We start from the raw sequence: 26,119 nt of genomic DNA, 5'->3' as shown, positions 1-26,119 counted from the left end.
GTGAGGGTCCGTGGGCAGAAGGAAAGCAAAGCCAAGTGGGTACCCGGGACAAGCTGCCCCAGGTGTTTGGTAGGAAAGCATGGGCAGCGGTGTGGAATTTGGAACCAGATGGAATCCTGTTTGGTCCTATCCAGAGGGCACCTCATAAACACGGTCTTGGTTAACTAAGAGCTAAGAGCGAGGTTTCCTGAGCTGACTTGCAGGGCCAGTGTCACAGGAGACACCTGAGGGCGTGTGTCCCTCCTTTTCTGTGGGTGGCTGGGCTAACGTTAAAGAGTCTTAGGTGGGCTCTCACCATTGGTGAGTAAACAGCCCCCTGTGTTGAGGAGAAGCTAGACTTGGGGTGGGGCAAGTGTTCAGTACACACCGTTCCTGCCCTTTGACAAGGACTGAAAGAGGCCCCTTTGCCCCCTGGCGTCCGAGGCAGCCACCTGGAAGGCTGGCCGGGCAGGTCCGGAGCTCCACTGGGCCCACGGTTTGCCTGCCGTCTCCCCGGACCTCCGCTGGCTGCCATTGCATTTCGGCGTTCCCGGACTCTGAAGGAGCTGCTTGCTCTAACTGGTCTTATTACTTCTGCGTAATCTTTTCTTTTTCTTCTGCTCTGCTGCCTGTTTATTTTTTGTTATCAGAGGAAGAAGAAATGCTCGAACCAGGAACCAGGTATTTACTGGAAAGGTCCGTCAGCCCCATTCAACTGGATGGAACCTGTCTTTAGCCCTGACTAGTAGCACAGGGCCCGCCTTGCCTGTTGCCAATGAGTCCACTTTGTTACCCTCTCCGTGACGGTAGTTAATCAAGGACAGAATTTGCAGGTGGGGTGTGGAGGACCCACGAAAGCATCGAAATCATGGTTTTTTTCTTTGTCCCTTTACATGAGCATATTACATATGCCTCATTGCTTCCTCACCTTCTGAGGAGGCTAGTGCTTAACCTGTCCCCTTTGCAAAGAGAGTTTTTAAAAATTTTTATGCTCTGTAAGTGGCCTGAAATAGCAGAGAGGTCAACCAGTCACGGAATCCGAAAGGAAATTATCCCGTGCCCAGCTCTCTGTGGTTGTGGGCCAGTCTAGGAAAATATAATTGAAAATACATTCACACCCCAGATGCATGTATTTAGAACTGCATCTTATTCAGCCTTTCTGACTAAGGTTGCCACTCAGTGGTCAGTGGCTGACGTTAGCTGTTTCTAGAACTTTTCCTTTTAATGTGTTTACTGTTAAACAAATATCTGTCTGGATGTTTAGGTTGTTACTTGTGAGTAGAATTGGTCACCCCTCCTCTGAGCTCAAAAGGATCCCTGGGGCCAGCCTTGCTTCCCCCATGGTGTGTCCTTCTTAATTCCGGCAGCAGGTCCTACAGTACTAGGCAGAGGCCTTGATCCTGCCCTGAGCGCTGGGAGAACAGAGTTGAGATGGGGCTGAGGGCAGTGGGAGGCAGAGAAGTCTTCGAGGGCGGATTCCAGCCCCTCCAGGCGGTGGGCTCCCTCCCCTTCCCTGATGTGCCTATCAGGCCTCCTGAGCCCTGATTCCTTCCCAGCTGAATAGGAAGACAGAGCATTTCTTTAAAATGATCACAGCTATGGCTTTTCTGCAATCACAGAAGACTTTCTATTTTAACTGTTTGTGGAGACTTTAGAATTAGTGTTTCCTTGCTTGTTTTCCTACTAATCTGATGGTACTAATTTTCTGGCTTGAGTTCATAATCTGTGTTTGCAGTGTCTTCTCTCCTGTGGTGGTTGCCAAGTCCAATACAACTCACAACTTTTTTTCTTAAGGATTCAGGACAAGCTATACCACTGGTCGTCGAGAGCTGCATCAGATACATCAATTTATATGGTAAGCTCGATCTCAGGGCAGTGTTTTCAGCTCTTTCCAGAACAGGTGCTAGGCTGTTCTCATAAGATATGAGATTCAAATTCGTCTGGGAAGATTTCCTGTTGCTGCTCTGCTTCTGAGGGGAAAACGTTCTATGGAACAGCTGCTATCTTGAGTGCTGTCTATTGAGCCTTGTGTGTCGGGGGAACTGAAGATGGTGGTGAGAAGACCCAGGAGCTAGGAGAACCGAGGAGCAGGGAGGGCACGTGGGACAACTGTATTAGTTCCTTTTTTGCTCACACTCGAGCCCAGAGCTCTGCACTTTGAGTGCTGAATGAGGTTGGTCAACCAATCAGTTAATCCTGCTAGACTGTGGTAAGCTCCATGGAGGAAATAGAGTGTCTGGGATTTGCCACATGGTGTCCCCAGCACTTAAATTGTGCCTCCATCTGTTCATTTATTCATCCCTCCAAAAATATATTTCCAGAGTGCATAGCAGGCACTGTTTTTGACAATGGCAGCATAGCCACAAACCAGACAGGTAGGATGCTGGCCCTAGGTAGCTTACATGACCAATTAGAAGGGCAAGGGAATGAACAGGCAGAGAGACAAATAATATAATTTCAGATAGTGATAATGCCAAGGAACTAATTAAAGGGGATAGAGAATGGCTAGAGGAGGGCAGGCCTGCTTTGGCTAAGGTTGTAAGGAGAGCCATCTCCGAGGGGGTGATATTTGAGTAGAAGAAGCCAGCCAGGTGGAGAGAATGGCAAGTGTCAAGGCCTAATATGAGAAAGAAGGCCAGCATAACTGGATGGGAATGAGCCAGGAGGATGGGGTAAGAGACACAGGTGGTAGAAATTCAGCACGAAAGAAATGAACAACGTTTATTGAGCACATACTATATGTACAAACCAAACTTTAACTAAAGCCTGCCTTTAAGGGTAAACACTTTCCTGAATTATAAAGTGGAGAGTTGTTTCATATAGAAAAACTGAATCTCAGGGAAAGGATCCCAGTCTTAATTCCCTTTTCAGATGAGGGAGGCCCTCTAATTCCTTCAATCTTATAGGTCGCTGTTTTGTTGTTACTGCTGTGTCAGGTATCAAGTTCTCCTCTTTGTTAAGGCCTTGTAGAAACACATAGAAAATGAGATCGTCCTTCTGCAATAAGTTAATGTCCCCCAAACTCCTTGATCCCAAGCCAGCATGCACTCTAGACTCTAGATTTTCTTGAAGGAAGACGTTGTCTGTGATGGGCGAGGGAATGGTTGAGGGAGTGGCATTAATCATTCTCATTCAGAGTCTCTGTGGCTGTTAAACTCCGATGGCATTTGTAAACTCAGGTCAAGCTACTTGGGACCAGTGCAACTGATGAACGCACTAGGCAGCATTCACTACCCAGTTATTTGATTGAGCTGACCTGTGGGTTAAAGTGGAAGTCATTCACTGGTCCAGTGTTGATATAAACTTCTTGTTTCCTTCAAGCCCAAACAAGAGACCCTAGACATATGAAGCAGAATGTGACTGAGTATTTGGACCAGCTGAAGTTCATCGCAAAGGCTCCTTTGGGGCTTCTGCCAGGAGACGGTCACTGGGAATGACTCTGTTACAAAGGATGGCGGGAGAAAGAGGCAAGCAGTGGGGAGAGTCTTCCGTGTTCCCAGTGGCCTGATGAGCTCAAGGCATTTTCTCTTTCTTTTTTTGTTTGTTTATTTCTTTTAGGACTCCAGCAGCAAGGGATCTTCAGAGTGCCAGGATCCCAGGTTGAAGTCAATGACATCAAAAATTCCTTTGAGAGAGGTAGGTGTGAAGTGATCATCTCCAGCTTGTGTCCAGAGGAAGCCAGGTTGGGTGTTAACGCATGTCTTAGAGCCAGTGGTGCTGGGGTAGCTTGTATCAACATCTCTTCCCAACTTCACCTTCAGCGACTTCACCTTGGTAGCTCGAAATCAGCCAAGGTGGGAGTATTTACATCACAGAAATTGGCAAACACTAAGACCTTTGATCTTTTTCTTTTCGCCGCCAAAGAGCTAGCTGTTGAACATTTACCAGCACACATGGGTGACTTTCTCTGGTGGGCTCTACAGTGGTTGCTGGGAAAGAGGGCCTTGGAGTTATTGTGTGAATCTGTAAAGGCTGCTGTGTTTTAGAAAAGTTGGAAGAAGCTAGATAACATGGAGTGGCTTAGAATTGCCTAATTCTTTTTTATGCAGTGTTTTTGGCAAAGCTATTCTCCCCAACCCTTGGAGAGGTTACCTAGTTCCCACTTTGGTATAAAAGCTTATCAGGAATGAAGTGGCCACCAGAATGTGGCTTATTTGGTTGAGCCTCCCTTGGCCCCAGGATCCCTGATGGGAACAGACGGCCAGTGTCCAAGCAAAGTAAGGACTTTCTAGGGTCAGGAGGAGCTCAATTCTTCTTAAACCTCTGCCTTTTTATACTAGTACATATCTTGCTGCTACAGTGAAACTGAGAGTCCGTGCATTTCCGTTCAAGGAAATATTTTCCAGCATCACACTCTCTGGTTGTTGAACAAAGCCCATCCCAGGGAGGAAAGAAGAGCCAGTGTGGGGCATCCTAAGCGATATCTGCACTTCTAGTTTCACAGCGTTTGGAAGCATCCCGTCTCCGTAGTTACTCCTCAGCTCTGATTTACTACACTTTGCTCTGAGTAGTTAGGTACTAAGTTTGGTCTGAGGACCCGGATCCCAAACCCATTTCCCCGCAATACATCACATCCCAATTTACAAAGCACTTTCTTACCCATTCTTCTATGTAATCCTCCTAATAGCCTTGGAAGGTTATGGTTTGTCCTTGTTGGTTGTGCTCTGAGCAAGCCTCTCCCCAGGGCTCCAGCCCTAGAATTCTCCCGACTTATTGCCAGGCTTCCCGGAGGGGCTGCCTCCTGAGCAGACTCACCTTCGGTCACCCTATCCTCCCGCTTCCGTCCTGAGATCTAGCTCCAGGGCAGAGGAAGCAGTCTGTCAGCCCCAGGCAGTCACCACCATAGCCCCCAGCACAGAGCTCTGCAGCACTAGGCACTCTGGCTTGGAACCGGGTGTGGAGAGCAGGACTGGGCTGGATGTGGCTCTCAGTGGCCCATGAGGAGGGTCCTGGAGAGCTTAGGGTTTGGAGTCCACTCCAGGATCTTGGGTACTTAGAACCAGGGAGCCCCAGAATCGCCCTGCTCCAAGCTCCTACTCGCGCATTCATTCATCCTCTCAACAAGCCTGCATTGAGCCCTGCACTGCACTGGGTAATGGACTAGGGCCTGTCAATATGATAGGAACAACAGACAAGTCACCGCTAGCAGAGAACCGGTTTAGTAAACAGCACGGTCAGCGCAAGCATGGAGTAATCGCTGGGTAGCATGGGAGCCCCTAGCCCAGTTTGCGTGGAAGGGGGAGGAATAGCAAAGCCTCAAAAGGTTTCCTGGAAGAGGAAATGCCTAAGCTGAGGCTTGAAGAGTAAGAGTCAGGGGAAGCAGGGAAAGGGCATTCCAGACCAAGGGAACAGCATGTGCAAAGCCCACAAAGCAAGAGGTATCCTCCCCTCAGCATCCCTGGTAGAAGTGTCATCCATCATTTCCCTGAGCTTCTCTTGGCAATGACAGACAGCCCAGCCAGGGTTTGGTTTCTTTATTTCCCCCAATTCCTTAACACCCCTGCTGCCCTGTGTTCATTGTAAGTGAACAGAGCCGTGGTCTGGACCCTTTGCTGGTTCCATCCTCCTGGGCTCACCCCATCAGAGAGAATTCCTTGTATGTCATGAGTAAACTGCCTGGTGCCTCCAGGCCGGTGACCGCTCCCCGTTGTGTTTTCTTACTTGCCAGTGTCTTGTAAGTAAGTACCTTGCTGTACCAGGCAGCCAGGCCCAATCCCCACCCCAGCAGCGCTGCTTTCTTTCCTTCCTGAACGTGATTTCTAAGGTCAGCACCTTCTGTTACTTGCTCAGGTGCCTTGGAGGGGTATTTGTGCAAATTAGACTTCTCTGCTCCTTGGAGCGAAGAGATCACCTGACCCAAACCTCAGCTGCAAAAATTGTTTTCTGCTTTTTCGTTGCCTCATGTGTGCAGTTGGCCCCTCTCCCTCTCACCCCCGTTCCGGGATGAATCTCATTCTCTTGCCCGCTTCGTTCTTCGGCTCCACCCGAGCCTACACGGGAGCATGGCTTATTCTAAAAGAATAGTTCCTGGGATGTCTCTTTTAGAAAAACCCTTTTTGGCTTCTCTGGGCTGGCTGGTACCCAGATTTCACATGCATTACTTTCTGTTTCTTGACATTCACCACCCACCGGCCCTGGGTTTGGGTTCCTGACCTGGCTGACCCTCGGGGCACCTCCTCCCCCATCTCCTGAAACCAGCTTTCCTCTCCCTGGCTCGCTGCTGTGTTCTTCTCAGCCCCTGGCAGTGAGCGGCCTGGGCCCACTCCTCGCGGCCCACCTGCTCTAACTGGTGATGGAACTTTCTCTTCAAACCAGTACATTGTGTGTTTTTCCTTTCTTCCTTTTATTTAAAAAATTTTAAACCCTCTAATCCCTGCAGGGTGCCTGTCCTTTGCCACTTGTTCAAACAGACATGGATCTTTTCCTCCTTGGCCCCTTCTTTTCTCTCTTTGGGCGAAGCTCTTGCCTATGCTCCATGAAGAAGGCTGTTGAAAGGAGCACGGACCTCTTTTTGTTAAGCTTGTGAAAAAATTACATGTTAGAAATCCATTTTTGGCTTATTATTCCTAAACGCACTTTCCTTCTCCTCTGACGTGAGTCAACCAGGGTTTTAGTTGGGATTATGTTTTTTTTTTTTTTTTTTTTTGCGGTACGCGGGCCTCTCACTGTTGTGGCCTCTCCCGTCGCGGAGCACAGGCTCCGGACGCGCAGGCTCAGCAGCCATGGCTCACAGGCCCAGCCGCTCCGCGGGATGTGGGATCTTCCTGGCACGGGGCACGAACCCGTGTTCCCTGCATCGGCAGGCGGACTCTCAACCACTGCGCCACCAGGGAAGCCCAAGGGATTATGATTTTTTTAATTATATTTTGCTGTCAATAAATCTCAAACTCAGCACTCAAGTTTTGAGATCTTCCTGTAATCTTCTGGCAAAATGAAGGAGAAAACATCATGGAAAAACAGGAATCAGCAGCTGTGCTGTGGAAAGAGCTGTGGTTTGCTGTTGTCTCCCAGGCTAGCTTTTTGCCTCTCTGTTTTCCCCACAAACCAATCCCCTGTCCTCTTGGTATGTAAAAGGTGAGAGAGCTGCCTGTGTTCTCTCCTCATGTGGAAGGGTGGCTGGAAAGGGAGTCAATGGTCCTTTCACTGTGCTCACATCAACATAGGGTTTGGATTTGGGGCTGAAATCATGGCATGTAGGATCTGACACATTCTAGACTCTGGATGTGGCCCTTCTCAGATCTGTTTCCTACCCCAGGAAGAGGGGTGTGAGCGGGAGACACAGGGAGGGGTTGTCACGTTGCGGAGCCTCGGGATGGGGCTGGGAGGATCTTGGCCGCAGAGACCTGCCCTGGAGAGACCACCTGTGGGCTTCCTGCCATGCCCCCATCCAGCAGCACGTTCCCCTAGAGCTGTGAGCACACACGGTGTGTTCACTCTGCCCTGGGTGCAGCCTGCCTTCAGCCCTTAGGGAATGCTGGGGCGACCTGGCTGGGAGCAGGCTGCAGGCAGGGCTGTTTGGTAATAATTCTGCCTCCTTCCCCGGGAAACTAGCTAGCAAAATGGGAACTAGCTTTCTCTTGGACTGGCCTGGAATTTTAGCTCTAATTCTCCTCCTGGAGGAAGCCATCATTCACATACACCATCCTGCTCATCTTGAACTCTGGAATTCCATTCATTTCTAAGCCAAAATTGGCAACCCTTGCAGAGAGCCGAAGGCCTGGGCTAGGAGGGAGGATTGTTTGGATGGCTCCTTTTATGGACGAAGTGCCTTCTGGGAGGAAGAGCAAGAATGGATGGGGTGTGTGTGTGTGTGTGTGTGTGTGTGTGTGTGTGTGGTCAGTAAGTTAACCAGACTTAACAAGGAGAGCTTGTATGGAGGAAATAAAATCCTTGTGCTTTTGGATCATGAGACCACAAGAGTAACATGTGGTGCACTAGGGGAACAGCTTAATACAGCGCAGTTTTCAAACTCTTACGGTCCTTCAGAGGGGCTTCAAGGGCTGCTACTGGGATAAGGAGGGAAGATGAGAAGGTAGGGCTTGCACCTTTCTCTAAATTCAACTAAGGCAGCTTTGCTCATCCATGGGAACTTTTTTCTTGAAAAAAGAAAAGTTGAGATTCTACTGTAAAGGAAGGAGGGAGAGAGGGAGGGAAGGAAGGAAGATGATAGATGGATAGGTAGATAGATAGATAGATAGATAGATAGATAGATAGGCATGCAGGCAGACAGGCAGCAGATAGAATTGAAAACCACAGGTAGAAGAAGGAATACCTCCCAGGCATTACGAGACCTGGGAGCTGCTGGTGTCTGTTTCTGACTACATGAGCAAGTTGTTTCATTTGTTGGGGCCTCAGCTTTCTTGCAGGTGAGAGGGGTGGAGCTGGAACCATGCCTCCCCTGGTGCCATGCAGTGCTGTTTTGCGGATTAAGAGAGATCACATATGCCAGTGTGCTTCTCACTTGAAAAGTGCTATATCAGTATAGGCAATATATATATATATATGTTTTCTCTCTTCCTTCCTCATGAGAAAGTCTTGTGGGGGAAGCATTTTCCTTTTTTTTTTCCAGTTTTTGAATTTTTAAATTTGTTTCAAAGTTAAACCCAAGACACATTGACTTCATAGGAAATCCACTGAGAAATGATTTTCTAGGCTGAACACCTGTTTCCCTCTAGTGTCCCCCCAACAGAGCATGTACATATTATTTACTTTCATTTTATAATCACTGCTGTCCCACCACTATACCAAGATCACCTAAACTGTGTGTGTGGTATTCTGAATATTCTTACTGATACCCTAAGTTCACTAACTGCAAAAGATTTTCTGGGATAACCTGTCACTTGAATTCTTTGGCTACTTTTGAAGATGAAGTCCAAAGAACTCTTAAATGATTCTCCTTTGGGGAAGATGGTATTTTATAGGCATTAGCAACTGGCACCTGGGGCTGTACTGATCCCATCTGGCATCACTGGGAGGCAACCTGTAAAACCAAAGAATCATTTGATGCAACAGGCAACTAAGTGACTCAAAACTGAAGGTTAAATTTAAAGAAAAAACTAATTTAGAGGAAAAAAAGGTAATCCTAGAGGAACTCATTCTAAGCAATCAGTCATTATGCCTGTGTGTTTGTGTGTGTGTGTGTAAGGCAAAACCAGATTGATTCAGTGCAGGCTGGTGGGTCCCAGATGATTGCTTAGAATGAGTTTTCCGGAGACAGTGATCTGAGGGAACAGAATCTGGCAAGTGGCCAGTACCAGTAAAGAGCAGCCATGAAGTGCTGGGGACATTTACATTCAACCCCTGTGGGGAAGCATTTTCATCTCCTCCTATGGGAACGTCTGAGAGGTTGACCTGTGGAACACAATGCATGGGCTGCCACACACAGTCGTTCAGGCTGGGCACTGCACAAGAGTACTCAGCCACGAGGACAGGAGTGTGCTGAACTCTGGCTCATGCCCTGGAAGCCACAAGCCCTGGTTCAGGAAGTGTGTGTGTGTGGGTGTCTTTCTCTAATTTGCACTAAAGCATGTTGGGGCCAGCAGAGGCCCTGGCAGTGACACACATTCTCTTCCCACAGAGGCATAGTATAGAGATCCAAGTATGAATTTGCAGTTCTGCTCTTTTTTTTTTTTTTTTTTTATGGTACGCGGGCCTCTCACTGTTGTGGCCTCTCCCGTCGCGGAGCACAGGTTCCGGATGCGCAGGCTCAGCGGCCATGGCTCACGGGCCCAGCCGCTCCGTGGCATGTGGGATCTTCCCGGCACAAGGCACGAACCCGCGTCCCCTGCATTGGCAGGCGGACTCTCAACCACTGCGCCACCAGGGAAGCCCGCAGTTCTGCTCTTCATTACTTACCAGACTTAGATTGCTCTGGGCTGTTCTGGCAGGAGGAGGAGAAGCCCAGTGAACAGACCTCTCTCAGCACCTTCAGGGAGGTGTCAGGTTGCTGCCTGCTTCCTTTCACGTCCCCCATGGAAATCCTGGTGGTGAACTAGCTCAGCAACCCCCATTAAACTGAAAAGTGCTGCTCTCCTGAGATATTTTCCCCTGTGCAATTGGCAAAAATTTAAAAGACATTCCATGGGCAGGGCTATGGAAAAGCAGCCTTCTCCTATGTTGCTGGGAGGAGGAGAAAATGGTGCCGCCCCACCAGAGGAGAATTTGGCTTTATCTGATGAAGCTACATGTTTGTTTGCCCTTTGACCCAGTAATCCCACTTCTAGGAACCTACCACAGAGACACACCTCTATGAATAAGAAACACAGGTACAAGGTTATTTGTTGTGGCAGTATTCGTAACAGCAAAAGATGGGAATGTCAATCCATAGGAGACTGGTTGACTACATTATGGTCTATCCATGAAATAGAGTCGTTTGCGGCCATAAAAAAAAAAATGAGGAAGATCTGTATGAACTGACAAGGAGGGATTTCTAGGATTTACTGTTTAGAGAAGAAACAAGTATATGTAGTAGCAGAGTGTGCTACGTCCATTTTATGTAAGAAATGAGGGAAGGTAAAAAAATTGTATATGTGTATTTGCTTAGTTTTGCAGAAAGAAAGATTAGCAGGACAAACCAGAGACTAATGAAAATGGTTAAATGTAAGGTGTAGGGAGAGAAGAATAAGAATAGGGCTTCTCTGCAAGCAACTTTTTATCTGGTTAGGACTCCTGGAACATGTGGATGCTTTATATTTTCAAAATTGCATACTTTAAAAAAAAAAGGATTTCTAAAAAAATTAAATCCCTAAAATTGAATATAAATAGAAACAAATAAGCTGTATATCAGACTGACAACCATACAGAGAGTAACTTTTCAACATGTGCTCTGGTCATACACTTTTTTAAAAGCTCTATTGAATTACATACCATAAGGCTCATCCATTTTTTAAAGTGTATATTTTAGTAGTTTCTAGTATATTTATAGATTTGTACATCATCACCATAATCTAATTTCAGAAAATTCTCATCATCCCTAAAAGGAACCCTGTACCCATTTATAGTCACTCCCTGTACCGCTTACACCCCAGCCCCCATCCCTAGGCAACCACTAATCTACTTTCTGTCTTCTGATCATATGTCTTTAGTGGGATACATTCTGAGGGCCTAAAAAACAAAAAAAGCCCTGCAAATAAACGTTAATTTTTATGTAGTAGGTTTATCGCTAGTGGTGATATTGCTATTAAAAATCTGAAACTAGGGCTTCCCTGGTGGCGCAGTGGTTGAGGGTCCACCTGCCGATGCAGGGGACATGGGTTCGTGCCCTGGTCCGGGAGGATCCCACATGCGGCAGAGCAGCTGGGCCCGTGAGCCATGGCTGCTGAGCCTGCGCGTCCGGAGCCTGTGCTCTGCAACGGGAGAGGCCACAACAGTGAGAGGCCCATGTACCACAAAAAAAACAAAAACAAAACCAAAAAAATCTGAAACTGTTTTATGTATATTGTAGGATAAGGCAGATACATTAAGATATCAATTATAAATACTATTCAGAACAAGATTTTCACTGTAAGAAAAATGAAATGAAAATACAAAATAAATGAAGGTAAATAAAACATTGTACCTTAAACATGAATTAGAGATATCAGTGTGAACTTGTGAAAAAAAAATATGTATATTCTAGCTCTATGTACTGAAAGAGCCTAGATGTTCTTTATGACACTCCTGTAGCAATGAGCACACCTAGAACCGAGATCTTGGTTTCTAAATACCATGCCCTGCAAAAAGCAAACAAAGCTCCTTAGAGAAGTTTTTTATTCCAGGTCTAGGTCAAGGAAAGTACCAGGTGATTCAGGGACATTTTTTATGCCAGTAAGCAATTAAGTGCTCAATAGAGGTTGCATCAAAGGACATAAGAAAGGACTCCCCCTGGCCAAATCTGGGGACAATCTGAGCACCCCAATGAATAGTGATGTAACGGGTTATAACACTTTAATTAAAAATTATAAAAACAAGCCCGTAAAATGTTTTTTAAAAAAATAGGAGGGTGGAGGGAACACGGAGAAAGCTCTTCTTTAGAAGAATGCCACCTAATAATTGTAGATGGAATGACAGAATCCGAAAATCACCATTTCGTTAGAACCGCAGGGTAATAATTGATTTGGGCAAAAGTTATCATTGGATGCTCAAAGCACTGGGTAAAATATGTTAAGCATGATGACATGCACATAGATCACTTATTGTTTACAAAAATATTTTATATTTTACACTTGTTATTACAAAGGAGAAAATATACCTTTACAGTGTAGAGATCCAGAGGCCACCACCTTAACCCAGTGATCAAGCATTACCCACATAGTATTCTTGGCCACAATATTTAACCTGACTCTAATCATGAGGAAGCAATCAGACAGATCCTGAACGTGAGGCATTCTACAAGGCAGTTGGCCTGGACTCTTCAATAAAAGTCAATATTATGAAAAACAAACTAACAATAAAAAATGTTGGGGTCTGTTTTGCATTCAAAAGACTAACGAAGCATAACAACTGAATGAATTGTGTGAACACTGATTAGATCTTAGCGTTTGAAAAATTCTATGAAAGACGTGGGACAATGGGGAATGTTTGGGTAAAGTCTGTGACACGGTGTTTTGGAACTCTTGTTAATTTTCTTAGGTGTAATACACGGTTACGTAGGGGAATAGCCTTATGCTGAGAAGGAATGTGTTGAAGTATTTAGCAGTGATGTGTTGTAATGTCTACAAAACACTCTCAAATAATTGAGCAGTACTAAACATAAGTAGAGAAAGGGAGGGAGAGCAAATATGGCAAGATGAGTGTAAGTGTAGGGTGACGGATGTTCATTATTTTAATTCTACAGCGTTGTTAGAGATTGGAGCAGTTTCAGAATCCGCTGCAGGGAGCACCCTAAGCATGCTGTGTGGCGGAGGCTGTCACATCTGTCCTCCAGTTCAGGCTGGGCCAGGTCACCTCTTCCGCCATCTGCACACACCCTGCCCCCTTACCGAGCTGAATCGTCATCTCCTGTTTCCCCTTAGGTGAAGACCCGCTTGTGGATGATCAAAATGAACGAGATATCAATTCAGTCGCTGGTGTTCTAAAACTGTATTTCCGAGGACTGGAAAACCCACTCTTTCCTAAGGAAAGGTTTCAAGATTTGATATCTACTATTAGTAAGTATTTCCCAGGTGGAATGATCAATTTCTTGACCAATCTTTATTGAAGCTGCACTCCAGGCTCATCGCTGCAGGGGAGGGGTGCCTTGAAAGAAGCCATATGACTCTTGTCTTCATGGAACTTAAAACCTAGTTGTGGAAATAACAAGATGGTTTATAATAGAAGAACTCATGGGCATGGTACACCTCTGGGTATAGGAGGAGCTCAGAAGAGAAGAGGCAGAGGGAGCCTTGGTTTCTCAAATCACAGCTGACGGAGAATGATGTGAGTAGAGTCTTCGGGGAGGAGTGGACTCAGCGATCCTAGGAAGGGTTGGGGACCCACAGATCAATGGGACCAGCAGGAGGGTGTCCCAGCCAGTACATGGTGTAAGATGCTGGAAGGGTCTGATGGAGCAAGAAAGGGAAGACCTTGAATGCCTTGCAAGGATTCCAGAGCTTTTCCCCTTGGGTTACAGGGAGCCATGGAAGGTTTGGGAGTCAGGTCAGCAATATGGCAAACAGGGAAATGATGAAAATAAGTTGATTGTGGGCTTCCTCTGACATCACTAGCCATGAGAGTCCTTCTTGACTAGTATTTCTGTGGATAAAGGCAGGAGCCCAATCTAGGGGCTGAAGTAAAGGCACCTTGACTGTAAGATGCCAAAATCCATGACAATCTTTTGGGAGTATTTTTTTAAATAAACTTTTAATTTTAGAATATTAGAATGTTAGTATTTTGGAATAAACTCTTTTTTTTTTTTAATAAACTCTTTGAGTTACAGAAAAGTTGCCCCACACCCCGTTTCACTAGGGATGCTTCTCACCATGTTCTGAGGGATATTTGCAGCCAGGGAAGTGCCCCAGGAGGTGACAAGAGCCTAGGGAGGCTTGAACCCTCTTATTTGTCTTGTGTGAAAGGCGCTTCCTCCTCTCTTTTGCCCCGCCACTACTTCCTGCTCATCTTTCCTGATCCACTTCAGGCTCCAGACCACCTCTCAGAAATCCCAGGCCACAGAGGCCCGTCCCTGTCTGAGCCCAGTGTCACCTGCTCAGCCAGTATTTCCAGAAGCTCCAATAGACCAGTTCCTGAGCGGACAAGGTGTTTGGCCCCTGGTACAAGGTCATGGCATTGTGTACCTTGAATGACAGTGTGAGAGGAAAAGTCCCTCCTCAGTTCCCTCCCAAAGCCTTGGCTACATCAAGGAGTGACACCCCCTCTGCCCCCAACGTACAAGTCAATCTCCCTGCTAAACAGAGAGAGCAGGACTTCAGTCTCAGAAACTTTTGTATAAAACAATGTCTACCTATAATTTGGTAGCATTGTTTTGCTTTCATTGTATCTCTTTTTATGTTACCTTCTAATTATGGCAAGTGATCCTGGTTTCTCCTTTACAGAGTGAGGTAAGGTCTCCTTTTTTTTTTTTCTTTTTGCAGTACATGGGCCTCTCACTGTTGTGGCCTCTCCTGTTGCGGAGCACAGGCTCCGGACGCACAGACTCAGCGGCCATGGCTCACGGGCCCAGCCGCTCTGCGGCATGTGTGATCTTCCCGGACCGGGGCACAAACCCGTGTCCCCTACATTGGCAGGCGGACCCTCAACCACTGCGCCACCAGGGAAGCCCAAGGTCTCCTTTTTTAAAGAAATGTATTTAAGAAAACAGTATTAATAAACAGTAGTGGAGGTGGTCTAGGGCAGTGTGACTGAAGCCAAGGACATGGAGGGGCCTGTATGGGGGGCAGTGGACTCGATATGTGTGCCAGAGCCTTCCACTCTGTGTGGAGGCCTTGGTGAGGTGCCAGACCTTGAAGGTAGGCTGGAGCATGCCAGGTGGAGAAGAGAGATCACCAGTGTGTGCCAAGGCCTGGAGCAGGAGAGCCTTCGTGTGTTCGGGTGGAGGGGTGGGGGGTAGCTAAGGTGGCCTGGCACAGTTCTTCTTCAGGGCACTACTGGCACTTTGGGTAGAGCAGTGCCTTGTTGTGTGTCCCACACATTCAGGACCCTTAGCACCTTGGCCCCTGGATCCCAAATGCCAGTGGCACCCTCCAGTCACTGCAACAACCCCAGAGAATGCCCCACATATTTGTAAGTGCCCCAGAGGTGCACGCCCACTTCATCTGAGAAGCATGGCTCTCAGTCATCTTCAGATACTTGGAGAAGGGGCGGCAGCTGGGAGATGAAGCAGGCAAGGGTGGTTGAAGCTGCATCATGAAGGGCCTTGGATACAGAGGAGAAAGGGGGAAGCTGTGTTTTAAAAGGAACATGCTGACAGGATCTGGAGGCTGGAGAGAGGAGGGGCTGAGTGAGAAAAACATGTTTTTCTCTGAAAAAGAAACTGACATGGGTTTATGCATCAGCCCTGCAGATAATCATTGGAGCTTTGGTAGCTCACTCTTAGCCTGAGCTTTCTCTCTCTACAGAGAAAAGCCCACAAAGCACTTTTTTCTCCTTACCAAGCCCAATTTGCTGCCCCCAACTCTGGCTTGACTGATTAAATGTCTGTATCTCTAGGGTTGACCTGAAAATGGGGGTCAGAGACAAGAGCCCAGGAATCACCAGGCTCTTTGACCAATATACAGCTCAGGAGGTGGTTATTTATTGTGTTCATTTCCTGAGCACCTACTCTGTGCCAGGCCTGTGCTGCAGCTGGTGTTTTTAAAGAGTCTAATAAAACCTGGTCCCTGCCTGTGTTCATCAGGACTCATAGGCTACAGGTGACAGAAACTCAGCTTACACTGACTTAACCCGTAGAAGGGAATGTAGTGGCTCATATATCTGAAAAGTTAAGGCCCAGCTGGACTCAGACCTCACATGACATCTTCGGGAATCTGTGCCCTCCAGCTCTGTGGTGACTGCACTCCCGGACACCATCTTCTTTCCTGGGAGCCCCCAGCTGCTCCTCTACCCAGTTGCAAGAGGGAACTTCTCTCTAGGTTTCTCCAGCTGAGTCCCAAGGATCAACCCTGATTTGTTCTGATTAGGCCATGGACCCCTTCCTGGGCCCAACCCTGTGGCTAGGGGAATTTGATGCTCTGATTGGCCAGGCCAGGGTCACATTTCCATCCCTGGAACTGAGAGTAAAACTGCCTCCGCCTGGGCTTCCCTGGTGGTGCAGTGGTTAAGAATCTGCCTGCCAATGCAGGGGACACGGTTTGATCCCTAGTCTGGGAAGATCCCGCGTGCCGCAGAGCAACTAAGCCTGTGCACCACAACTACTGAGCCCATGCGCCACAACTACTGAAGCCCACGTGCCTAGAGCCCGTGCTCTGCAACAAGAGAAGCCACCACAACGAGAAGCCCGCACACCACAACCAAGAGTAGCCCCCGCTTGCCGCAACTAGAGAAAGCCCATGTGCAGCAACGAAGACCCAACACAGCCAAAAATAAATAAATTAATTAAAACAAAACAAAAAGCTGCCTCCCCCTGAACCACGTGGGCTGATCTCACAGGTGGGACTCACAGATGTCAGCTACTTGGCTCTCTGATGGTGAAAGGCACCCTGAAAAGTCCCTTTGTGTTACAGAACTGGAGAACCCAGCTGAGAGGGTGCACCAGATCCAACAAATCCTCATCACCCTTCCCCGCGTGGTCATCGTGGTCATGAGATACCTCTTCGCTTTCCTCAACCAGTGAGTTGCCCAGCCAAGGGGGGGACCCCCTCTTTGACTCAGCCCTGGCCTCCTTTGGGAGGGGGTGTCCTGAGGTTTGTAGGTACAACTGTTCCTAGAACATGGGACCCTCCTGAACGTGAGTAGAGCCCCCAAGAGAAAGAAACCACGGAGGAGGATTCACCTTTCCCTGGTGACTTGTGGGTACTCCTTTCTTGTAGCCTCTCGCAATATAGTGACGAGAACATGATGGATCCCTACAACTTGGCCATCTGCTTCGGGCCCACCCTCATGCACATCCCCGATGGGCAAGACCCTGTGTCCTGCCAGGCACACGTCAACGAAGTCATCAAAACCATCATCATCCACCATGAAGCCATCTTCCCCAGCCCCCGGGAGCTAGAGGGACCTGTGTATGAAAAATGCATGGCTGGAGGGGAAGAATATTGGTAAGATTCCATTCTTCTTAATATTATTATTATCATCGCTGTTGTTGTTACTGTTGAACCAGAACAGTAAGAAACCCTTTGATTTTGTTACTGCTTTTTAGTCTGTACTCCCATATATATTTTCTCATTTGAGCTTCGCACCAGCCTTATACGAGGGATAGGTACATCAGTCAAGACTGTCTTGATTTATAAGGGACAGAAATACAACTCAAACTGGCTTAAGCCAATTGGGAATTTAGTTTTAACTAAATAAAGTCTGGGATCATGGCTTTAGGTATAGCTGGATCCAGGAGTTCAACTATTATCATCAGGACTCAGTCCTGCAATTCCCAGCCCCTGGCTGCTTTCTTCTACATTGGCTTCATTTTCAGGCAGCCTCTCCCTTGGTAGTTTCAAAGAGGCATCTGGTAACGCCAGTTTAGAGCCTGTTCTCTCACCATCCCCAGTGGAAAAAGAGCTTCTCCTTCCCAAATGTTTTAACACAAGTCCAAGAATTACGTCTCCTCCTGAGGCTTGGGTCTGGTGAACTAATCACATCGATTAGGAGATGTATGTAATGCTGTCATTGGCCAGGTGAGCTGCAAGCCCATCTCAGGCAGCAGGGGGTGGATAATCCCCACCTCAGCCTCTTAAACTGAGAATGACACTTCCCACCCTTGTCCCCTACCATCTAGAGTTCTCTTTTCCTGGCAAAGTTTGTTCACTTTCTTTGAGAGCTCCACACCAGGCCAACAGGTGCTAGTTGGGCACCTGTGTACCTGGTGCTACACTGGGTCTTGGGAGAAATATTTTAGAATCTTATCAAACTCAGGGCTGACTACCTTCCCCAGGCTAAGACCTGAAAATACGGTGAAAATAGAACATTTCTGTGAAGACAGAAAATTCAGAACACCAACTGACAAAAACCAAAGGGTTCCTACTCTTTCTTTCTTCCCAATCCAGGACAACACACAGCTGTATGTTTAGGTATTACCCACACTGCTTTCAGCCAGATGCCTACAGGGGAGTTACTCTTTTGATTGTCAGAGCGTTCCTGGACTCTTGCCTCGCTTTAGTTCTGTGGGCATATTTGGGCAGCGGCTTCAAAGAAGGGAAACGTTCCAGCCTCCTTGTTTCTCTGCAACACTTCTCTGCATAGAAACACCGGGCCACAGCTCTCTAATCTCATCTGAGGCACCTGGAGCCAGTCTGTCCCTGATCTGTAACAGAAATCCTACAACCAGCAAGCACACTTTTTAGACAAAGGAAGCTTTTCAACTTTATCGCTTTTGCAGCCATTACCAGTTTTCTTTTCTTGCTGCAGTATATATAATTAGTGCTCTGGGAAGGCACGTACAGATCTTAGCATACTTACCAAAGCACTACATACAGTAACCACACTTTTCTTAATCCCATTTGTGCCCCATGAGAAAGGAAAACTAATTACATGGTAATTTTGGAGGAGTGTTCAAAGCCAAAAAGGAGGATTTGGTTGAGGGTCTCATCACAGTGGACAACATTCATTCACCAAATGGTTACTGAGCATCTGTCCTGGGCCAGGCCCTGGGCTGAGGAGTAGGGATGTAACCTGACCAGGAGTAACCCCTGAGACAGGGAGGAGGAAACAGGCAGTTCTAGGAGTAGGGGCCCTGGAGCCAATGTAGGGAGGTCAAGAAAGGCTTCCTGGAGGAAACACGGAGACTTGACTGAGACCTGAAGGATGAACTGGGTCAGCCAGGTGAGAGCGGGCAAAGAATGTGCTAGGCCTGGAGCATGCAATAAAATGAAAAGTGTTCTGTATGCCTGCAGTGTTGCATGTGACGAGAGAATGGTGAGAGAGGAGGCCCCACAGGCCGGCAGGAGCCAGGTTATGAAAGGTCTTAAGCCATTGTGCAGAGTCTGGAACTTATCCAGGAGAATTTTTCATAATAAAGTCCATTTTCCTTTAAATGGTATTGTAAATGTCACCTTCAAGAAGACTTCCTTGACACCATGTGTAGGTCCCCTCTCCTGTTCTTGTCTCTGCTCATTTGTGCCTATATAACATATTTCAACTTGTAGCACTTCTGTTTCTCAGCCCATGAGGGCAAGGTTTGTGTCCACGTTACCCGTCAACGCATCCCTCTTACCTAGCACCATGCCTGGCATAGATTAAGACTCAATCAATGGTTTGATTAAAAAAAAAACTGATTGGCTCACTATGTGAATGAACCCTGGCCTTAAGAAGCTTACAATCCAGTGAGGGGGCAGCAGCTGATGAAATTATCCCAGCGCATTAGTGACAGAATTTGATGGTCCTGGACTCACTCTACCCCTAAGCCCATCATGGTTGCCAGCCTGCTCGCCACCTGGGCTGATGTGGATTTTGCACGCAGCACCATGAGGCAGCCCCGAGAAACCCACTCCTTGGGAGCTTCACCCACCTCGCTGAGCTTGTCACCTCTGCTGCAAGACAGGCAGGGAGCCAGGCCAGATGGATGACTCTCAGTACTTCCAAAGTTCCTTCTGCTCTGGCCTGAGGTCCTTCTGAGGAAAAACGTCGGTGTTTTACTGCCTTCTAGATCTTACAGAATACTTAGGCACTGACGGCCTTTACCAAGAAGACAGCCCAGCAAATTTCAGGGCTGGGGTCAGTTGGGGGATGGTATTCAGGGAATCTTCCCAATGGGTGAGGGGGCCGGGAGTGGTTTTCTGTTAGGAAGGTCTGCGGGTGGTCAGATCAAAAACTGGGATGAAGTGGGCCTGGCCTGATCTGGGTCAAGGCGCAGAGGTGGGCTAGGCCGGCGCCTGCGGGAGGCTGAGGGCAGCGTGAGGTACAAAGCCCCCCAGGAGTCCCCTCCCTATGTTTCCTTGCAGCGACAGCCCGCACAGCGAGCCAGGGACCATCGACGAAGTTGACCACGACAATGGCACCGAGCCTCACACCAGTGATGAAGGTGAGTGAGGGGGAATCGGGGCGAAGAACTCACCTGGGGCCTCTCCTGCTGACTCATGCCTGCCCACCTGCTGGGCTGACCCACGTAACCACCCATCCAGCTTTGGAAGTCAGCACGTCATCCTCTGATGCAGACAGCGACCCAGAAAGACCTCCAGTCCACTGCATCCCCACACAGCTTGCCTCCTTCCCTTCTGTGTCCTGCCTGGCCTGAGTGCAAATCCTAAGGGACAAGAGTTTCCTAAGTAGGAAGCAGGCTTTGTCCTCTTTCCCTCCCCTGTTGGGGGTCTGTTCTGCGCCCGGCCTGAGCTGGGACCTGGGGCACATCAATGAACCAGACATGGGTCATCAAGGCGTTCCTGGTCTTGTCACCTGACAGGTCGAGAGCAGCTCCCCACCATGCAGAGTGACAATGCCAGGCTACAGGGGTGACCCAGTGCAGTGGGTACCCCGAAGGCGAGGCCAAACTGTGGTGACCTAGGGAAGTGTTAGCATATATAGAGAGAAAGGCCAGCCTGGGCTCTGAGGGACTCCTCAGACCTTCCACCCCTCTAGACAAGGAAATAAAATCAGGTTTGTCTCTAGGGAGCCTGGACACTACAGGCAAGCAGTCTGGATAATATGGGCCTGGGGCCAGCATTTCCATTAGGCAGATCAGGCACAGTGCCCAGGGCCCACGATGCTTTCAGGGCCCATGAAAACGTTTTAATTTTTTTTTTAATAATAAGAAAAAAGAGAATATGAGCCTGGATTATATTCATCTCTGTACAATGCAGTTGTAAGATATAATTTTTGACGTTCCTTTTAGTGGAGGAAGGGGCCCATGCAAGCCCAGGTGCCAAGGGCCTGAGAGTCACAACACCTCCCTATGTTGACTGAGCATAGCCCTCCTTTCTCCCTGTGATAGTCTCACTTTTAAAAAATAAAAAATTATTCAGCAGTTATTGGCCTTTGTGTTTGTCTTGTGGGACAGTCCCAGGCCCTGTTGGCCACCATTTTTGTCAGGAGAACTGGGTATCTCCTCAGGTGACGTTTCTGGGAGTTGGCATAAGAGGCAAGACTAATAGGTGGGTTTTCATATTCTAGTGGGACTATTTCAGTTTCCAGCCACAGAACCTCCAACTCAAACTGACTTAAGCCTAAAAGGGATTCAGATCATATACTTGAAAGTCCCAGGGTAGGCATGGCTTCAGGCATAGCTGGATCCAGGAGCTTAGTAGAGCTTGTCAGGAATGTGTCTCCACCTTGCCGTTCTGCTTCCCTCTGTGTTGGCTTCATCCTCAGGTAGGATCTCCCTGTGTGGTGGTCTCTGGCAACTCCAGGCTTTCCTCATCCTTTTACCCAAAGTCGCAGTGGAAGAGAGCTTCCTTTTCAGAATGGTTCCAAGAAAGCTGCTGGGATGAAGTCTCACTGCATTGCCTTGAGTCACGCACCGAGGCGAGAACCAGTCACTGTGGCCCGAGAGGGAGCTGATGGGTCGGACCTGGGTCCCAGGGCAGGAAAGCACATCTAGGCACAGTGTTCAGCTCTGCCAGAATCCTCAGAGGCTGAAGTCATCCTGAGCTGAGGAAAGTGTCCTGCAGAGCCTTTGTTTTGAGATATGAAGGCTGCCACCTTCTGCTTGTTTGCAGTGGTTTGCTTTTCTCTGTTCTTCCTTTCCTCTCTTTTCCTACCACCTCCGATCCACCCTCTTCCTCTATCACTTTTAACAGCCCCCCTTCTCGTTCTCTCCATCTGTTGCTTGTTTATTCCCGTGTGTGTGTGTGTGTGTGCGCACGCATGCGTGTGCACGCAGCTCTTGTTCTAGATCTTGCTCTCAGCCTCTCTTCTTCCACTGGTGGAAAACACCTCTTGTCCAACAAGTTAGACTGAGTTTTCAGCATTGAGACCTGTGGGGGCTGCTGGTGGAGGCAGACACATCTGTGAGGAAGTGGGTCAGGTGCCCTCTGAGGAGCCTTGCAGCCTTCCTGGGGCACCCACTTTTGGGGGGCTGAGGTCGCTGTCAGTCACCCTGCACCTGCTGTGTTTCCCCACAGCTCCTCACTGGGGGTGGAAGGTGCTGTGGGCATCAGGACTGAGGAGGGGGAAGGCCAGAGAGCACGGGGCTTGCTGCCACAGGACACACCTGGCAGGCTTCACCCCCACCAAGAAAACCCCCAGAAAATACTGCCTTGACCCCTCAGAGCAGAGGCACACAGGTCCCTGGAAGGGGATAGATCAGAGCCTTGTGTCTGCTTCTCCAGGAGATACTGCCCCTATTGTTATTTGTCATGCTGCTGGTTTCTGAGAATGACAAAGGTAGGAAGAATCGTCCTGGAAGGACAGTGGTTCTCCCTGGGAGAGCGAGTTCAGGGAAGACTCTCTCTGTATCCTGTGTGTTGGTGTGGGTGCTGAACCATGGACGTTCTCTGGAGAAAAACTAATTGCGTTGTCAAATGTTTACATTCATGCCAACTCCAGCTGAAACAGTCATAGAAATGTTGAGCTGCAGGAATGGTCAAGGGGGCACTGGACTCGAGACCTTTATGGCCATGTGATCTTTGATAAGCCACATAACCTCTGGCCTTGGTCTCCTTATCTGTAAAATGGGAATGGCAGCAGCAAGAGAATTGTGGTCTAGGTTAAAATGAGATGACATACATGAAAGAGCTTAGCACAGTGCTTGGGACCACTAGATGGCTAGGAAACATCAATTGACTGTGTATCCAGTGTAAATCTTTCCTGGTCCTGATAAAGAAACCGAGTCCAAAGAATTTTATTGATGTAACTATTTATTGGCAGCCTAACTGCCTGATTTCTTACCTACTTCCCTCTAAGACATTTCATGTAGGGGATCCATTGGTATCTTCGTCTCTCTTGAAAGTACCCTGTATGAATGGAGCCCAGCCCTTCAAAGGTCAAATAGGCCATAACACCACAACTACACATCCTTGTATTCGATGGCTCACCCAACGAGTGACAGAATTGGAGGACCAAGTCAGTTGTTTGAGAGTCTCCTGCCTTTGCTGTCTCAGCAGATTCTGCACCTAACTGACGCCCGCTGCCCTGTCTTGAGTCTATAATACATCATGGGTGTGAGTGTGGAAAATCCATTTGTGCTTGCTCTTCCTGTCTCCAAGACTTAGGAAGAAACGATGGTTAGGCTAAGAACCCTTGATTGTCGGAAATAAACAATGAAAACATTAAGGCAGCCAGTCAGTAGCAACTTTATTAATACAATGCTAAATGAGGAAGCAGACTGCCAGACAAAGAAACCACAGAAACTGGTAACAGAAACGTGCTCATATAGTTAAAATGTGCACCATCATCCTTTCATTGATATTTTCCCCAAATTCGCCAAATTGCCCTTGACTCCTTGCACATCATCTACATCTAGAAAGCCATTAAACCATTAACTCTTTGCACACATCAGGTATCCATAAATGGGCTTTAGGAGGCCCATTACAGGCAAAATTTATTTCTGTAGGAACGTGTGCCTCTGAGAAGAGGTCCACAGTTTTCATCAGATTGTTCTAGGCATTGACTAGAAATCAGGGTAAGATTTTTACTTGTTTCTAAAATATTGGTTCCCAGTATCTTCTTTAATAAAAAAATTTCAAACACACCGAAAAGTTGAAGATAATTGTACAGTGAACACCCATATAACTACCACTTAGTTTCTACAATTGATAACATTTTGCTTTATTTGCTTTTTCATGTATCTGTCTACCCATCCGTCAATCCATCTTATTTTGTTTTTTATTTATTTATTTATTTATTTATCTATCTATCTATCTATCTATTTTTGCCTGCATTGGGTCTTCGTTGCTACGCACAGGCTTTCTCTAGTTGCGGCGAGCGGGGGCTACTGTTCGTTGCGGTGCGCGGGCTTCTCATCGCAGTGGCTTCTCTTGTTGTGGCGCATGGGGTCTAGAGCGCAGGCTCAGTAGTTGTGGCACACGGGCTTAGTTGCTCTGCAGCATGTGGGATCCTCCTGAACTAGGGCTCGAACCCGTGTCCCCTGTATTGGCAGGCGGATTCCTAACCACTGCACCACCAGGGAAGTCCCTCCATCTTATTTTTAACACATTTCAAAGTAAGTTTCAGTCATCACTGGATGTCTCCCCAAGACGCTTCAGCAAGCAAATCATTAAAAAGGGCCAGTATTGTTCATGGTTCTTTTTTTAAAGTAAAATTGCAACACTGAAATGCATAAACTTTAAGTGTTTCATCCGTGAGTTTTTATAAATGCAAAAAATTTGTATAACTCAAACCCCTCTCAAGATACAGAACATTTCCAATACCCCAGAATGTTCCTTCATGCCCTTTCCCACTCAGTCCCTGCCCCAAAAGCCCAAGAAGCAACCGCTGATGTGATTTTTTTCCACCAGAGATTAGTGTTGCCTGTTCTAGAACTTCATATAAATAGAATTGTGAAGAGAGTCTTTCTGCTCTGTCTTCTTCCACTCGGCATAACGTTTGGAGATTCATCCATATCGTATGTATTAGGCAAGGTTTTGAGGGTATTAAAATGGTATTTCAGTCAGTTTACACGTGAAAGCCCAATTCTGCCTGAATGATTGCCACTCTGCCCTGTAAGAAATAAAGACAATAGAAAAACGAGAACAGTGGTCACGTCATTATTTCCTCACCGCTAGTGTAGGGATGGTTAACTGGCCAGCACCACGTGCTTAGGCCTGAAACCTGGGTAGGAATCTCACTGCCTCTTTTATTTTAACCATTTTAATGAGATATAATTCACATACCTACAGTTCACCCATTTAAAGTGTACAATTCAGTGGTGTTTAATATATTCACAGATACGTGCAATCATCACCACAGTCAATTTTTGAACATTTTTTTCAAAAAAATGTTATTTTTGAACATTTTCATCACGATGGAAAGGACCCCCATGGCCTTAGCTCTCATCCCTTACTCTCCTTTCCCTCCCACATTTCTCCCCAACCCTAAGCAATCACTAATCTACTTTCTGTCTCTATGTGTTTATCTATTCCAGACATTTCATATAATGAAATCATGCCATATGTGGCCTTTGTATATGGCTTCTTTCACTTAGCATGATGTTTTCAAGGTTCATTCCTGTTGTAGCATGAATCTGGAATTCATTCCTTTCTATGGCTGAATACTATCCCATTGTGTGGACAGACCGTGTTTGGTTTATCCATTTGTCAGTTGATAGACATTTGGGTTGTTTCCACTTTTTGGCTTTTATGAATATTGCTGCTGTAAACATTTGTATACAACTTTTATGCAGCCATATGTTTTCATTAAAAAAAGCATCATAAATTGAAATTATTATTCTTTACCCCACTGAATGATCTTGGCCCCCTTGTAAAAAATCATCTGGCCATAGATGTATAGGTTTATTTCTGGACTCTCAGTTTTATTCCACTGATCCGTATGTATATCCTTGTTCCAGTACAATATTGTCTTGATTACTGTTGCTTTGTAGTGTGTTTGTTCTTCTTTATCAAGATTGTTCTTCTTTTTCAAGATTGTTTTGGCTATACTGGGGTTAGACCAAACAGCTGGGGTTCTGATGGTGATTGCGTTGGATTTGTACATCAATTTGGGAGTAGTGTCATCTTAAGTGCTATGTCTCTGATCCATGAACATAGGATGTTTTCGAATTTTTTATATCTTATTTAATTTCTTTCAACAATAATTTGTAGTTTTCAGAATATGAGTTTTACACTTCTTTTGTTAAATTTATTCCTCAGTATTTTATTCTTTTTGATGCTAATCAAAAGATGGAATTGTGTACTTAATTTCATGTTGAATTGTTCATTACAAGTGTATAGAAATACAATTGATCTTAATAATTGTTCTTGTAACCTGCAACCTTGCTGAACTTGTTCATTCATTCAAATAGTTTTTAGTGAGTTCCTTATGATTTTCTATATACAAGATCATAGCATCTGTGAATAGACATAGTTTTACTTCTTCTTTTCCAATCTGGGTGCTTTTTATTTCTTTTCTTTGCCCAATTGCCCTGGCTAGAACCACCAGTACAATGTTGATTACAGGTGATGAGAATGGACATCCTTGCCTTGCACCT

At 46.8% G+C, this 26,119-nt stretch overlaps 1 protein-coding gene across 11 annotated transcripts in view; it reads left to right on the top strand.

The window, feature by feature from the left end:
• The window catches only part of SRGAP3 (SLIT-ROBO Rho GTPase activating protein 3), a 368,175-nt gene that overhangs the window by 317,517 nt on the left and 24,539 nt on the right, over positions 1-26,119 (top strand). For 7 of the 11 annotated variants that reach the window (XM_067755322.1, XM_067755323.1, XM_067755321.1 and 4 more), the window contains 7 exons: positions 630-675; positions 1,774-1,834; positions 3,538-3,615; positions 12,972-13,106; positions 16,614-16,719; positions 16,920-17,147; positions 19,983-20,062. In XM_067755322.1, the coding sequence (XP_067611423.1) occupies positions 630-675; positions 1,774-1,834; positions 3,538-3,615; positions 12,972-13,106; positions 16,614-16,719; positions 16,920-17,147; positions 19,983-20,062 (734 nt within the window). Of the gene's footprint in view, positions 1-629; positions 676-1,773; positions 1,835-3,537; positions 3,616-12,971; positions 13,107-16,613; positions 16,720-16,919; positions 17,148-19,982; positions 20,063-26,119 lie in introns of those variants that run through there. The other 4 variants (XM_067755320.1, XM_067755316.1, XM_067755317.1 and 1 more) reach the window with 3 other exon arrangements.

The sequence above is a fragment of the Pseudorca crassidens genome, chromosome 10, assembly GCF_039906515.1.
Source record: "Pseudorca crassidens isolate mPseCra1 chromosome 10, mPseCra1.hap1, whole genome shotgun sequence".
Taxonomy (NCBI): Eukaryota; Metazoa; Chordata; class Mammalia; order Artiodactyla; family Delphinidae; genus Pseudorca; species Pseudorca crassidens.
This window is presented reverse-complemented; position numbering and strand designations above follow the sequence as displayed.